Below are 17,393 nucleotides of genomic sequence, written 5' to 3' on the forward strand. Positions count from 1 at the left end.
AATCATGGTTAGTCCAAGTTCAAAAGTGTGATGAATGGAATTGAGAACATGATGGTTTGACAGCACTAATATAAATAGCCAGAACTACTAGTTACTGCTTTGTCAAAAAGCCTGCTGTTACCTACAAATGTGAGCATACCAGAAGTAAATGAGTGTGATCACCTGAATGCGAGCCTCAGGCAGGTTGATGCACATGGCCAGCCTCTCCCTCATGCTGACGTCAGGATACTGGGTCTGCTGGAATGCGTTCTCCAGAGCTTGCAGCTGGGGCACGGTGAACGCTGTGCGGCTGCGGCGTTGCTTTTGCTGGTTTCCATAGCGGGCCTCTAATATAAGTTCTGGTGGTGCCATGGAGAGAAACAACAACAATTAGCTACTTTTTGATTTGTCTTTGCGTTGTGATCGATAGTTTTTTTTTACCCTTTTCGGAAAAAACGTTTACCTAAATAACATGGAAAAAAAACCAACAGTTATAGTTGACCCTTGTTTGTCGCTGTTAATTGGTTCCAGAATGAATCGCGATAAGTGAGAGTATTTATTTATAAATTGAATATTTTCATAGTTTGAGACAAAAACAACATGTTTTCATTATTAGAGCCCTTTAGACATGAAATAACACCACATATAGTCACAAAATAAGACATATACTGTACTCTATAGCAGTGGTCCCCAACCACCGGGCCGCGGACCGATTGGTAACGGGCCGCACAAGAAATAAAAAAATAAAAAATATTTTTTAATTTTTTATTAAATCAACATAAAAAACACAATATATACATTATATATCAATATAGATCAATACAGTCTGCAGGGATACAGTCCGTAAGCACACATGATTGTATTTCTTTATGAAAAAAAAAAGAAGAAAAAAAAGAAAAAAGAAAAAAAAAAAAACCCGGTCCGTGAGACAAGTTTTCAAGCATTGACCGGTCCGCAGCTATAAAAAGGTTGGGGACCACTGCTCTATAGGGATGTTCCTATCAGGAATTTATGCTCCACAATACGATCATCCATGAGTGAGATCGGCCGATACCGATGCCAATCACATGTGTTATCTGTACATTTATGCATGTATAAATGTACGGTGTATTTATGGTGAGTGCCACGGACAGTTGAACAAAATCAACACAATCTGTAAAGTAGTTCCTTATTCTCTTGTATTACATACAAATTGATTGGTCAAAACAAAGTCAATAGTACACAATAAATAAACAGAAGCAAAAAGTACCACTCTTTCAAATCCTCTGGTTTTTGTCCTCAAGTCCTCATTTGTCCAGGGAACTATTTGTAAACAATAACAAAAAAACAACAAAAAAATTATTTTGGAAAAAAATAAATATATCGATCTAATCCTTCTATCATATACTACCATTTATGATTCGATCCGCTGCCCTCTTATTAACTCTCTAACTCTTATTAACCTACTTGTTACTTTCTTGTTAATATTTGCTTACTTTCTGCTGTAACCTGGTTCCGTCTACACTTCTTAAATTCTACTAAGCACTGTGTTAATTAATGCTAGTTTAGCTGTGAGTTTGCTTATTAGCATGCCTGCCCCTGGCTTTCTGTTAGTGTGTAACATGTTTTGCCTCGTCCTCCAGTGATAATGCTACTTGATAATGATAATTAAGATATTAAGTTTATTTTCCGTAATAGAGGTGATTATTATTATCTTAGAGAAGCGGCATCAAAGTTAAAGTTAAAGTAAAGTTAAAGTACCAATGATTGTCACACACACACTAGGTGTGGCGAGATTATTCTCTGCATTTGACCCATCACCCTTGATCACCCCCTGGGAGGTGAGGGGAGCAGTGGGCAGCAGCGGTGGCCGCGCCCAGGAATCATTTTGGTGATTTAACCCCCAATTCCAACCCTTGATGCTGAGTGCCAAGCAGGGAGGCAATCACACTGTGTATGGAGACACATAGTTAGCTGCTAGCTTACCAGCCAGAAGACTAGAAACGAATACAATATACTGCATAAAAGGCATTAATCGGCAATGGCGATCACATACTTTTTTAAGAAAATCGTCCGATACTGATTGGTGGCCGATTGATCAACACATCCCGAATACGTATAATACATCAGACCTACTTTACAGTATCACAAACTAACCTAACCTACATAACCTGTGAAAATACTGCAACTTTTTATTATTATAATGATAATATGCTGTGTAATACACAAGCGCAGTACCTCAGATTTGGTATTTTAAGTTCCTTTAGCCATTTTTATGCTTGGAAATGCTTAATTTAGACCAGGAGTGTCAAACTTATTTTAGCTCAGGGAAAATTTATTCCGGACTGGTAAACCATGGCATGATAACTTAAAAATAAAGACTACTTCAGGTTGTTTACTTTGTTTAAAAATAGACCAACCACATTCCGAAAACGTACAAACCATTTCTTTTCTTTTTTTACAGTTACATTTTGCGGTTAATAGCTTTCTGTCTTCATTTGTCGTTATTTATACTTTCTGAATATATGATGTGATAATATTCATCAGTCAAATAGATGGAATTGAGTCTGGTAGAGTTTTAAAATGCTCCCACTGGAGCTATTTTTTAACCTATCAGAAGATTAAATGAATAATAATATCAAAATCAAATTACATGATGTTATTAAAGTTATTTACTCATTTTCCTCAATTGATGTACTGTCATTTGATTTCTTCGGTACATATGTAGCTTTATCTACAACAAAACGTGTGATTTTGGACCTGATTCATTAATCACACATGAAGTTAGAAGGGGACACATATTATTTTGGCATATTTATGTGCACCAAGAAAATGTGTCCCCAGTCTTAAATACAACACGGAATGTACAGATTATCGAAAGCATTTTTGAGGCGTAAATGGGGTGTGATGATTGGATTTTTGACAATAAAGACATTTGTATACTATCATTAAAAAGCAGTGTAAGTAGTAGTGTCCAAACACAGAAGTGTTGCCTCTATCTTAACACGGCACATAGCTCCTCCCCCTCTGAAGTCATGTGAGCTCTGGCAAAAGAGGATACAAAAAATTGCCATTGGGACATCTAGTGGACACATTTAGAACAGCAGTTTACTTCATTAAAAACATTTCAGCAAATTTTTATAATAAGCAAACTCATTTCACGGGCTGGATAAAACCTGTTTGCGGGCCGGGGCCGTACGTTTGACCAGTGGTGTGCCGTCAGGGCCAGCAAGGCCTTCTCTGCTGGACTAACATAACCAGAAATCATAATCATAATTAAAGATTAAATTATTTTTTTTATTTACTTTCCCTAAATATCTAAAATTATTCCTATTCTCTTCATGTCATATTATGCTCCTTCCAGTGCTGTTGTTGTTAGTTTTAGTTTGTATCCAATCAGAATTCAGCGAGCTTATGTTGCCATGCTGTAACAAATCTGCCAGAGGCCTTCAGAATCAACAATGTGGGCGTCCGTGCATTGTAAGTGATCGGGGACATACAGTTGATAGACAGTTCTGATAGCCAATCAGATCACGAGTTGTTGTCAGTAAGGCCTTCTAGATGGCCTCACGTTGAACGTGACATTTACGCGTCCTGTGATTGGGTACTCATCGGGACCGTTAGCGGATGAATTTGAGTTGATAGACAGTTGTGATAGCCAATCAGATCACAAGTTGTTGACAGTTGCTGTTCTGTTACAACTAAAAGTTGTAAACTCTTGTTGTTAAAGTGTGTCATGCTTGTCATTTAATTAACATTGTTACATGTGTATTTGTCGCCATCATGTGGTCAGGGCAGTTAATATATATTTGAGAAGTGTGTACTTTGAATCAAACTTTATTGACCGGAAGTTGCATATGCCAAGCAGATACATTTACGGTATATGTTTTAATTGCTGATGCGTTTTAATAGATTTTAAATGCGCCAGAAAATAACCCGTTTTGTATACTGTTGATGTGACTCAATGTGTTCCTGTATAGTATTTCTCCAGCAATGGTCATGTGGTGACATCAATGATGGTATTTTGAGAGGTAATCTTTGAAGTCGGAGATCAGTGAAGGCCTAGGTGGGGAACACACGGCCCGCCACTGTGATTGACACCTGAATGAATGAATGAATTATATATTTATATAGCGCTTTTCTCTAGTGACTCAAAGCGCTTTACATAGTGAAACCCAATATCTAAGTTACATTTAAACCAGTGTGGGTGGCACTGGGAGCAGGTGGGTAAAGTGTCTTGCCCAAGGACACAACAGCAGTAACTAGGATGGCGGATGTGGGGATCGAACCTGCAACCCTCAAGTTGCTGGCACGGCCGCTCTACCAACCGAGCTATACCGCCCCACTAACCTCTGATTTAGTATGTAAAAAGTATGTAAAATGTGCTTAAATATGCATAATTAATAGAGAGGAACCGTGACGTAAATAGATATTTTGAAAAACAGCCATATAGCGAAGCTGCAAAATGGCCGAAGGTCGACTGTATTTATTGTTGTTGTACTGTGTACATGTGTAGAACTGTATACATTTATTTGATTTAAGTCTGGACTGGTAAAAACAATTGAATTACATAAATAATTTAATTGTATTAATCTAATAACATTAAAAACGTGTCATTTTTTACTCCAGACTCAGTTACAATAGCACATGGCCTACCTGCAAGTCTCTCTGCCACCGACAGGGTGCGCACTGCGGGGCCGGCGGCGGAGTAGACGCTGTACTGCTGCGCCATCTGCTGGTGGAGATCCAGCATGACGTCATGCAGGGGGAGGAGGGAGGGGCCGCTGCACAAACTCAGGGAGTTCATGTTCACCTAAAAGACGCACGGACATGAACGTCAACGGCGGAGTTTCAGTCGGCACACTTAGCATTTTGGAGTGCATTTGTAACCTTGTCTACAAAATAACCATTTTGTAAGATTGTACTCTTTGATATCTATTGTTTCATACTATTTTGACACTCACATAAAGTAATGTCCGCTGAATAATACATTTTAAAGTATGCAGTGCACATAAATACATATTTAACTATGGAAGTTCTTGCTTGTTGTTTAATCATTTTAGTTTGCGTTTAAAGATTACATTTATGTGCTTTTGATATCTACATGTGTTTGTATACAATGTTTTGGACGAGGTCAGACTTGGGACTAGCTGCAGTGGTTGCAAATTCAAGATTCATTATTGTCATATGCACAGTTAAACAGACAGTTTGCCGTACAATGAAAATCTTACATTGCTAGTCCACCCTTCAACAGGTCACATGGTACTGAGCTATAATAAAAAAAAATAAAAAGTATATACAAGGCACAGTAAGTAACATTACATTATTGCACATTCTGATTGACAGTCAACAGTATAAATATGGAGGTGACCTTGGGTCACAGCAGCAGTTAAAGTGTCTTTAGTGATCAAAGGTGAAAAGTGTCTACAGTGATGGTTCACAGTTCAGGGGTGGTCATGGTAGCTGTCTTTTGTTAAAAAATATACAAGTCCCACATTCTTTAATTGCAATTAAAGGATAAAAGAGGATAAAGTGCACAGTAGAGGATGTGGGAAAGAAACTAAATTTGCAACAGGAAGTAACATTGTGTTAGTCCCGCCCCTTCCGCTTTGCAGCCAAGATGGCGATGATTGAGGGCGGTTGGCAGGGATGTGAATTTTGCACCAACCCAAGATTCGATCTTTAATTCTTGGGGTGATGATTGGATTCAGAATCAATTCTCGTTTCAACAGAATTTTCACAATATATTATTTGTTGGGGTGTAAAAAAAAAAAAAAAAATCAGATCCAAATATCCAAATTTTTATCTACACCGATTCTAAATCGATTCATATTCATATTGGAGAAATCCATTAAAAAAGTATTTATTTTTGTTTTTTGGCATCAAAAAAATTGTAAATACATTTTTGGATTAAAACATTACACTATTATTGATATTATTATTAATATTGATCAGGATGCTTTTATACATTTTTGGGTTTCCTTTTTTTTTTTTTTTTTAATACTGTGCATTGTATTTGTATGTCTTCTCAATTGCTTTGTTAAAGTTAAAGTTAAAGTACCACTGATAGTCACACACACACAGTGGCCTTGTGGTAAGAGTGTCCGCCCTGAGATCGGTAGGTCGTGAGTTCAAACCCCGGACGAGTCATACCAAAGACTATAAAAATGGGACCCATTACCTCCCTGCTTGACACTCAGCATCAAGGGTTGGAATTGGGGGTTAAATCACCAAAAATGTTTCCCAGGCAGTGGCCACCGCTGCTGCTCACTGCTCCTCCTCTTTGTAAGTTCCTATCTGAAGTATTGTAAAGATGGGACTGGGTTGGAGTTGCACCATTGTCTTTTATTAAACTGATTATTATTTTGTGATTTTTGTAAATAAAAAACAAAACATTAAAAAAAAATAAAAAATAAATAAATAAATAAATAAATATATATATATATATATATATATATATATATATATATATATATATATATATATATATACTGTATATATATATAGTTTTATTTTTAAATGGTTTTAGACCAACACAGCGCGTATAAGTCTTACATCAGCAGCCAAGAGAAGCTTTTGCAACCTGTTTTGTTACAATTATATTATAATTTATATACCAAATAATATATTACAAGAATCATGTTGAATCAAGAATCGAGGTTCTGAATCGAATCATGAGATGCCTAAACATTTCTGCCTCTAATTACTTAGTATATAAATGATAATAAAACTTTTTCAAACCAGGTTACAAGTTACAAAAGCTCCTCTTGGCTGCTGAAGTATGAAGTACAGTCGTCCCTTGTCACATTGCATATTTTTGGGGATATACAGTATATATATATATATATATATATATATATATACAGTATATATATATATATATATATATATATATATATATATATATATATATATATATATATATATATATATATATATTGTAAGCATATTTTACAAAATGTGGATTCTAAATTAAGCATTTTCAAGCATAAACATGTCTAAATAATAACAAAAATATCAATACTCCAGTAGTATTGGCCACTAAAGGAGAGCAAACCAATCAGAGCGGGCTGTTCAGTATCGTGGCCACTCATTGGCTCAGCCTCAGACAGCATTACAATATTGGAATAAAAGAGTGTAAAGGTGACTAAAAGGTGTTATTTCATGTTTAGAGGGCTCTCATTATGTTGAAAAACTTATTTAGTAGGTCGTAAATATGTTTTTATGCTTTAGCTATGAAAATATTTGATTTATATTTAATGATTCCGACTTTACGGAAATTCATTCATTGCAGTCATGTTTGGAGCCAATTAACAGCGATAAACGAGAGACGACTGTAAAAGTGAAAGTAAAGTAAGCCACAGATGATCATGTTTGGAGCCAATTAACAGCGATAAACGAGAGACGACTGTAAAAGTGAAAGTAAAGTAAGCCACAGATGGCCTAAAAAAATTGGATAAAAAAATACATTCATAAAAATGTGTATACTAGGGTTGTACGGTATACCGGTATTAGTATAGTACCGCAATACTAATTAATCACGTTCGGTACTATACCGCCTCTAAAAAGTACCAGTCCCGCACATTTTCTACCACTTGTCCTTAATAATGTTGACAAAATAATAGAAGGGAAAATTACACAATATATTACTGCATATGTCAGCAGACTAAATTAGGAGCCTTTGTTTTTTTACTTACTACTAAAAGACAAGTTGTCTTGTGTGTTCACTATTTTATTTAAGGACAAACTAGCAAAAATAAACATATGTTTAATGTACCCTAAGATTTTTTTTGTTAAAATAAAGCCACTAATGCACTTTTTTGTGATCCCCTTTATTTAGAAAAGTATCTAAATAATTTTGGTACCGGTACCAAAATATTGGTATAGGGACAACACTATCCATCCATCCATCCATCTTCTTCTGCTTATCCGAGGTCGGGTCGCGGGGGCAGCAGCCTAAGCAGGGAATCCCAGACTTCCTTCTCCCCAGCCACTTCGTCACCACTTTTGAGGGACAACACTAGTTTATACCAAATTTAATAACATTTCCCCCCCCTTTTTTCAGTATTCATTTTTTACAATTCTGAATCGGTAAAAATGAAAATAGCGATTCAGATGGGAATCGATTTTTTTCCCGCACCCAGCGTGTCGAGCGCAACGTTCGGGTACTGACAAGCGACGCAATGCATTTTGTTAAAAACGCTAAGTGTTGGTGTGCAAGTGCGCACATTAAAACTGCTAAAAAAGGAGAGAAAACAATGCGTGGATACACAATTACAAATTACGATCATCATTTCCGTTAAGGATTTAGAAAATCACTACACTGTCAAAATGTGCGTATCCAGTGTACACACCAGTACAGTATGTACTAAATATGTTTCGACAATATGAGTTCCACTGGAAATGGTCAGAGACACTTACTTCTGCTTGCTTATAGGTAGTTGCTCTTTGTGTTGCCCAATGTGTGTTTGTTGCTATGTCATTTTTGTATTTGCACTGTTATTTTTTTTCTCTAGTGGGATTCAACATAGTATATTTAACTGGTAGCTGCACTCCACTAAACTATAAAGTTAAGTAGAGGGCCACAAAATATACACGTTTGAGAGCCCTGGTGTACATAGTATACATTCTAGCAGTCAATTGAACATGACACCAATTTACAAAGTCAGCATTATCCAAAAATGAAGATTTGGCTTGTTACCAAGTTGTGTGTGTGATCCAGGTGGTTTACCTGACAAGGTGCAAGTCTTGACTTTTGAGAAACTGTCCCAAATTCCCAGTAGTAGCTCCCTGGTCCAGTAAGTTCCAGTCCGGCTCAGCTGCACCCCCAGTATGATAGCCTGCAAACATTCTCAGCCGGGACTATTTAAGAAGCATTTAGCCGAGCTCCCCTCCGCCATTAGCCAATAGAAAGAAAGGTATTAGCCCGGGATTAAGTGGGATGAGGGAGCCCTGAGGGGGTCACAGAGGTGGGGTGGGTGGGGAGGGGGCTCAAGTTTTAGAAACTATTGAACTTGAGATTTACGCCAAGGATCCCCTACAAGCGAGCGTTTCACTCCCTCCCGTTAAAACAATTAAAACAATGCGGCGAGCTAATCTCTGAGGCAGCCCAGATTAAAATAGCAGCCTTTGATTGTCCTGCTTCTCCCATCAGCTCCCCCCAACCCCTCTCCCAGGGGGGTTTGTTTTGCTAACACACACATATTTTGCAGATGAACTGTCACTGTGTGAAGTTAATCTCGACTAAAGCCGGTTGAGAACTACTTCACATCAACATGAATTAGAAATGTTCCCAGGAAAGAACAAATCTGCGTATTTATTTGCAGACATCGTAGTTAATATCCTCGCGGATAAGGAGGAAAATATTTGTATTGTTCAATTTACTTTATTAAAGTTAAAGTACCAATGATTGTCACACACACACTAGGTGTGGCAAAATTATTCTCTGCATTTGACCCATCACCCTTGATCACCCCCTGAGAGGTGAGGGGAGCAGTGGGCAGCAGCGGTGGCCGCGCCCGGGAAACATTTTTGGTGATTTAACCCCCAATTCTAACCCTTGATGCTGAGCGCAATTATGCCATTTGTATGTACATTCTTGCTGGCGCGTTTTGTCCCGCTCCCTCACACCACAAAGAGGTTCATTTGTGTCTTTATTACCAACGCTTTTTGTGGACCCTGAATTTATGTAACAGAATTTTGTGTTTTTTTTTTTTCTTTTAACATCAAATTATTCTGGAGATTCCATTGAATAAAAAAAAATGTGAGCAAAATGCATGTTTAAAAAAATCAGTTTGGTAAATACAGTGTTTTGAGGGAAAAAAATTAATAAAATAAAAATATAGTGTTTTAAAGTAGAGTCTATAACAGAGGTGTCAAATGTACGACCCGAGGGCCGGATGAGGCCCACGAACAGGTTTTATCCGGCCCACGGGATGAGTTTGCTAAGTACAAAAATTAACCTGAAATTTTTGAATGAAAGAAACAGCTGTTCTAAATCTGTCCACTAGATGTCGCAATAGCAATTATTTGTATCTTTGTAGATGATGCACATATGTAAAAAAATAAATAAGCCACATGATATTAGTGCACCAGTCGAGGAAAATGATCAAACTACATAAATGAAATACTGCAATTTGATTTTGATATAATTTTTTAATGTTGATAGATTGAAAATGAACACCAATGAGTTGACTGATGAACATTATCACATTCAGAAAATGTATTCAGAAAATATAAATAACGACAAAGTATATATACTATTAACCCCTCTCCCCTCAGGCAGGAGACTACGGTCCATCCAGACCCACACCTCCCGTCACCTGAACAGTTTTTTCCCCTCGGCCATCAGGCACATGAACAATAACAAGATCTGATAGCTCAGTTACAGCTCTTTTTATTACCTATTCTGTGTTATATGTGTTTTATGTTGCACGATTGCACCAAGAAAAATTCCTAGTTTGTGAACCCGTTCTCAAACAATGGCAATAAAAACTATTCTGAATCTGATTCTGATCATGTAAGTGTAAAAAAAACCCCAATAACATTATGATTTTTACATTTTCAGAATGTGCTTGTTCTATTTTTATAGAACGAAAACAATCTTTATTTTTAAGTTATCCTGCCGTGATTTTACCAGTTCGACCTACTTGGGAGTAGATTTTTGTCCATGTGGCCCCCGATCTAAAATGAGTTTGACAGCCCTGGTCTATAAGAATTCAGTGCAGAAATATTTGTTGCTTCAAAACTCAAGACCCACTTTATGCCACTTAGGCAATCGATGGTGACATGGGTCTTCTTCCCCTTTTTCTATTCAATGACATTTTCAGCATGATTTGAAAATTCTATTCACAAAATTCAAAAACGCAAAAAATTCAGTTACATAAATTCTGTGTCAAAAAAACAATCTGTGGTAATAAAGAGACAAATTAACCTCAATAGACAGACAACACCCACTCTGCTTTGTTACAACACTTCGTCTTCCAGGAGTGCCCATGATTACCGTAATGACCTGCACAGCACTGGAAAGAGTTTCTCACTTCACTAACCATTTAGACTTTCAAGGCTGTAGTTCATGTTTTGGTTTGATCAAGGGTTTTCTTTATTATTATTTTTTTAAATCAGTTCCATCGTTCCAGACTATGAGCTGTAACTCTATTCCCACCCTTTGAACCAATGCTGCAGCTGAATTTTTCCGTTTTCACAAGCTTCACATGCTGCCGATAAATTTTGCCTTGAAACATCACATCAATGAAATTGTTCACATTACATCAAACACACTCACACAATCGTTCAGGGCAGTCATTTAGCGAGGTATGGACTCACCCTCATTGTGGGGAACAACACAACAACATGCATACAACGCAGCTTTTCAAGTTAAAGGCAAATGACACAGCCGTCGAAAAAGGAAATTGAGCTGCTGAACGGAACACAAATCCTGAACGTAGTGCCTCAATTCACAAGCTTGGTTGTGTGATGGAGCTCTTAAAAAAAAACATTTTGTATCGCAAACCGACATCCCCATTGAAATTAATTTAAATCAAATTAATTGTGGCTTGATCAGAAAAAAATAAGATAGAATGTACTACAAACAACTACAGTAGTTGTATGAGGCAATGTAGTAATACTTTTGAGGAGTGGACTTTACAGTATTGACTTTCAGCTCTTCCTCTGTCAAACACACCATCAGCAGCGGCATTTTCATGGATAAATGTTCGCCATTTCGATATTATTCTAACATCCGTGACTGGCGTTGAACTCATTCTGCTTCGGTATTGTGCAGACCAGCAGTGATACGCTCAAATTTCTTTGCTGTTATACGCTTGTCGTGTTTTTGATGATTTTATTTTGTTAGTTCAACGAACAACATTCAATTCTTCTTCTCAGCACTGTCCTTCACACTCACTTTCTTCCTTTCCATGCTTGGAAAAACAAAGTCCATCTTTAGCTATACGCTAATGCTAACAAGTTAGGCCAGATGTTTTGGGCAGATTTCAGGATGTTCACTGTGACGTTTGGTACGCCAACAAAAAGCGTGAACGCTTGTAACTCAAATTTTTGCTTACAACTTAAAGCAGAACATTTAGCCGAGAGACAGCTCTTATCTCAAAACATTCTTAAGTTGGGTACGGCTGTTTCATGAACAGGTTTTGAAAGGTTGGATGGCTGCATGTGAACAAAGTCTCTGTTAGAATAATTATGCATATATTATCACACAACTTTTATGCTTAAGGGCCGTTGCTATAATTATTGTCAATTGTGCTGAAGTGGTATTTTTCTTTGTTTGTGCAAAGCTGGCAAACCACAAGATTGCAAGCCAGTCTGGTATCAGTGTCTGTGTCCAGGAACGGCCTGCTGACTGCCAAGGCTGAACACCGCCGTGACGCAGTCAGAGCAGAGACAAGGCTATATCACCAGCGTCAATACATTTGCATTTTTGTATAATCATATATTGTGTCTAACTGGAGTTGTCGAGATTACCCCCTTCCCTCAGCGACAGCTTCAGTGATGTAAACAGGGACCTCCCAAATAAATAGAGGAAGCACGCGGGCTGGACTTTTAGAACGTAGTTTGGATCTGTAACTAGAATACAGCCCAAAACACGTGTCTCCTCATTGAGCCAAATTGAACTCTGTCTCTGCATGATTCCTTGCTTCTCGTCAGTTTAATAGATGTCATCAGTGTTTGAACCTGACAGTCTCCAAGGCAGACTGTCATGATTAGACGTATCCAGTAACAAACGTGTCCTGAACTTAACTTATTGAATTATTGTGGCCAATACGTGTCGCCAAAAACATGTTTAACTACACTTCAACTTAGAGACAGCATAAGTCTATTTAAGACAGTTAATAATAATGTTTTTCATACTGCTCTCTGACTAAGTTCACTTAATCAAAGTTTTTCTGACATTCCACACTAGGAAATAAAACAGCATGTATAATTTGTGCTAAATATACAGTTGTGCTCATAAGTTTACATACCCTGGGAGAATTTATGATTTCTTGGCCATTCTTCAGAGAATATGAATGATAACACAAAAACCTTTCTTCCACTCATGCTTAAGCTTAATGGTTGTGCTCTTTATTGGCAAACAACTGTTTACTCTTTTTAAATCAAAATGACAAAAGAAAGTTCCCAAATGACCCTGATCAAAAGTTTACATACCCCAGTGACTTTGATCTGATAACTCGACCATGCAGCCCATTTTTCTTCAAGTGCCTCCTTATTGTGCATCTTCAAACAGCTTCACCACAATTTTTCAGAGAGTCCTGTATTTCAGCTGATGTTATTTGTGGATTTTTCTTTGCATCTCGAACAATTTTCCTGGCTGTTGTGGCTGAAATCTTTGCTGGCCTACCTGAATCCCTCATTTTCCACTTCTTAATCAGCGTTTGAACACTGCTGATTGGCATTCTCGATTCCTTGGATATTTTTTTATACCCCTTTCCTGTTTTATGCAGTTCAATTACATTTTCTCGCAGATCCTTTGACAATTATTTTGCCTTCCCCATGACTACAGAATCCAGAAACATCTGTGCAGCACTGGATGAAAAATGCAATGGTCTGTCAGAAGCCCAGAAACTCACTGACCTTTTATACACACACATTAATGACAAACAAACAGGTCACAGGTGAGGATTGGAACCTTGATTAGCCATTCAAACCTGTTTGTGTCAACTTTTGTGCATGTTATCAGATCAAAGTTACTGGGGTATGTAAACTTTTGATCAGGGTCATTTGGGTACTTTCTTTTGTCATTTTGATTTAAAAAGAGTAAACACAGTTGTTTGCCAATAAATAGCTTCACACAACCATTAAGCATGAGTGGAAGAAAGGTTTTTCTGTTATCATTCATATTCTCTGAAGAGTGGCCAAGAAATCATAAATTTCTTCCAGGGTATGTAAACTTATGAGCACAACTGTATATGTAATATATAAGTAGCACAGATTAAGCCTAATGCAGGGGTGTCAAACAGGTTTTATCCGGCCCGCGAGATAAGTTTGCTAAGTATAAAAATTAGCTGAAATTTTCAAATGAAGTAAACTGCTGTTCTAAAGGTAGATGTTGCAATATCAATTCTGTGTATCCTCTGCAAGAGCTCACATGACTTGAGAGGGGGCGCAGCTGTGTGCCATGTTTAGATAGACGCAACACTTCTGTGTTTGGACACTACTTATTAGTGATAAAATACAAAAATGATTGTTATGTTCATGCCTTGATAGTCAAATATGTTGTTGGTAATGTAACCTGAGACATTCATACCCAAAAAATACTTTTGATAAACTGTACATTCCGTATTGTACTTATGACTGCGGACACATTTTCTGGGCGCACATAAATATGCTGAAATAGTATGTACCGGTATCCCCTTCTAACTGTGTGATTCATGAAAATAGTCTAAATTCACATATGTTGTTGTAGATGATGCTACATATGTACAGAATAAATCACATGATATTAGTACATCAGTTGAGGAAAATTAGAAAATTACATTAATAACATCCTGTAATTTTATTCTGATATTATAAATTTCATCTTCTGATAGAAAATCAACACCAAGCATTTAAAACTCTACCAACTCTACCATTCTACCTATTTGACTGATGAGCATTACATCATTTATTCAGAGAGAATAAATAACGACAAATGAAGATAGAATACTATTAACCGCAACATGTAAGTATATATATAAAAAAACGTTACGATTCGTACATTTTCAGAATGTGCTTTGTCTATTCTTAAAGAAAACAATCTGAAGTTGTCTTTATTTTTATGTTATCATGCCATGATTTAACCAGTCCGACCCACTTGGGAATAGATTTTCCTCTATGTGGCTCCTAAGCTCAAATGAGTTCTGAAATGGTATATGCCATACATAACTATATGATACAAATACTATATGAACATCTTTTTCTAATACACCCCCATACCATCACAGATGCTCGCTTTTGAACTTTGCGCCTATAAGTACAGCCCGGATGGTTCTTTTCCTCTTTGGTCCGGAGGACACAACGTCTACAGTTTCCAAAAACAATTTGAAATGTGGACTCGTCAGACCACAGAACTCTTTTCCACTTTGCATCAGTCCATCTTAGATGAGCTCGGGCCAAGCGAAGCCGATGGAGTTTCTGGGTATTGTTGATAAATGGCTTTGGCTTTGCATAATAGAGTTTTAACTTGCACTTACAGATGTAGCGACAAACTGTAGTTACTGACAGTGGTTTTCTGAAGTGCTCCTGGGCCCATGTGGTGATATCCTTTACACACTGATGTCGCTTTTTGATGCAGTACCGTCTGAGGGATCGAAGGTCACAGGCATTCAATGTTGGTTTTCAGGCTTTCCGCTTAGGTGCAATGATTTCTCCAGATTCTCTGAATATTTGATGATATTACGGACCACAGATGGTGAAAGATGGCCTAAGTTCCTTGCAATAGCTCATTGAGAAATGTTGTTCTTAAACTGTTCGACAATTGGCTCACGCATTTGTTCACAAAGTGGTGACCCTCGCCCCATCCTTGTTTGTGAATGACTGAGCATTTCATGGAAGCTGCTTTTATACCCAATCACGGCACCCACCTGTTCCCAATTAGCCTGTTCCCCTTTAAGATGTTCCAAATAAGTGTTTGATGAGCATTCCTCAACTTTCTCAGTCTTTTTTGCCACTTGTGCCAGCTTTTTTGAAACAAGTCAAATTCCAAATGAGCTAATATTTGATCGAACTTTAGTATCTTGTTTTGGCAGTGCATTCAATTGAATATAAGTTGAAAAGGATTTGCAAATCATTATATTCTGTTTTTATTTTCGAATTACACAACGTGCCAACTTCACTGGTTTTGGGATTTGTACATTAAAGATGCTGAAAGGAGGTCAATTTATGCGAACGTTGCAATATATCTTAAACGCGTGTTATAGGTGGCAAAGCAAATGAGTATCGTATCTAATAATATCCACCTGAGAACCACTGTCAACTGCAGTGGACATTTGTGTTTTGCATGACTGGTATACTGAAAAGTACAACTTTGACAAAAGACCAAAGAGCAAAAGTCCACTGCAGAGGACGGTGGTTCTCAAGAGGATGAATCTCATTTTGGAAATATGCCGAGGGCCGATAAAAACGAGCTGTGGGCCGCACTTTGACCACGCCTGGTGTCCGCTTCAGCAACAGCTAAGACTTTGTAAACATGTGAAAATGTTTGTGAACTTTTTTTTTTTTGTTCCTCCTTTAGCCTTTTTACTTTCTCCTTTGGCTGTTGCTGGCTGTCAAGCTATATTAGTGTCCGATAGAAGTAAGTCATTTAGAAGAGGCTCCGTCGGCCAGCCCCTCAGCCCCACTAAAGGCTCCAGGATTAGGTCCCCAAAGGCCTTTGTCTCGGCAGCCCGTAGGATTAGGGGAGATTTAGTGCGAGGAGAGAGGGGAAAAAAAGTAGTTATTTCATGGCACTTTCATGATGAAACCTGGCCAAAGCTGTGTTGGCTGGGGGGATTAAAGGCACACAAAGAGCGGGCTTGTGTGTGACCCTCCCCATCTAAAAGCACCAGCACCATCACTGCCGCTGACTCACTTCACTGCTACTTTCACCCCCTTCCCTTCCTTTCCCCTGTAAAAAGGCCATGAAGGTCTTGGCCCACTTGGCCTCCTATGGCATCAAGATGGATCTCAGTCTGTACAAGTTCCCACACTATAAGTGTGCCCTTAACGCTTCACAGGGCGACAGATAAAGTACCCCATAGTGCTAAAAATTGGGAGTCTAAGGTCACTTTTAAGGTTCTAAGACCACGACCCCAGTAAATAACAAAAAAAAAAACAGCCAAAAATGGACGCATCCATCAAAAAAAACAACTTAAAAACGCCTATTTCTAATATTTTAAACAAGCATTCTCCAAACGTTTTCCTGCGAGGGCCGCATACAGAAAAATACAAGAATGCGGGGGTCCACATTAATAATCTTTTTTTGCTTATTAACTTTAAGATCGACTATTCACATTTACTCTGAGTCAGGGATCAGCTCATAAAACTGTCATAAGTCAGCAAAAACAACTTTCAACACTTGAAATCTTTTAAGAACTTCAATTGTTTTTTGTTTTTATATGTTTAATGGCCATTTTGGCAAAATACCAACTGTATTTGAAAATGGGAAAATGTAAACAAGGCTATATTTTTAAAATTAAGTTGCACAACGGAATATTTGAGGTTGGGTCAATACAACCTTGTATAGGTCAACAATTCACAACAACACTGATTTTGATACAGTAGACAAGTATACAAAAATATATTTTTTACAGTGCCTATTGAGCTAGAATGAGAGCGGAATCAGGCAGGACTTGCTTGAGTTTATTGAGTTCACAATAGTCATATTATATAAATATTATGGATGTCCGATAATGGCTTTTTGCCGATATCCGATATTCCGATATTGTCCAACTCTTTAATTA

General features: G+C 37.6%; 1 protein-coding gene across 2 annotated transcripts in view; it reads right to left on the bottom strand.

Annotated features, from left to right (window-relative positions):
- Window positions 1–10,030, bottom strand: part of dmbx2 (diencephalon/mesencephalon homeobox 2) — a 16,249-nt gene extending 6,219 nt beyond the window's left edge. For both annotated transcript variants that reach the window (XM_061976380.2, XM_061976381.2), the window contains exons 1-3: window positions 8,690–10,030; window positions 4,615–4,771; window positions 163–338 (exon numbers count right to left, since the gene is read on the bottom strand). In XM_061976380.2, coding sequence (XP_061832364.1) covers window positions 163–338; window positions 4,615–4,765 — 327 coding nt within the window. In that variant the 5' untranslated portion in view covers window positions 4,766–4,771; window positions 8,690–10,030. The remainder of the gene's footprint in view (window positions 1–162; window positions 339–4,614; window positions 4,772–8,689) is intronic.
- Between the last annotated feature and the right edge of the window lie 7,363 nt (window positions 10,031–17,393).

Source organism: Nerophis lumbriciformis, linkage group LG14 (genome assembly GCF_033978685.3).
Source record: "Nerophis lumbriciformis linkage group LG14, RoL_Nlum_v2.1, whole genome shotgun sequence".
NCBI classification, from domain to species: Eukaryota; Metazoa; Chordata; class Actinopteri; order Syngnathiformes; family Syngnathidae; genus Nerophis; species Nerophis lumbriciformis.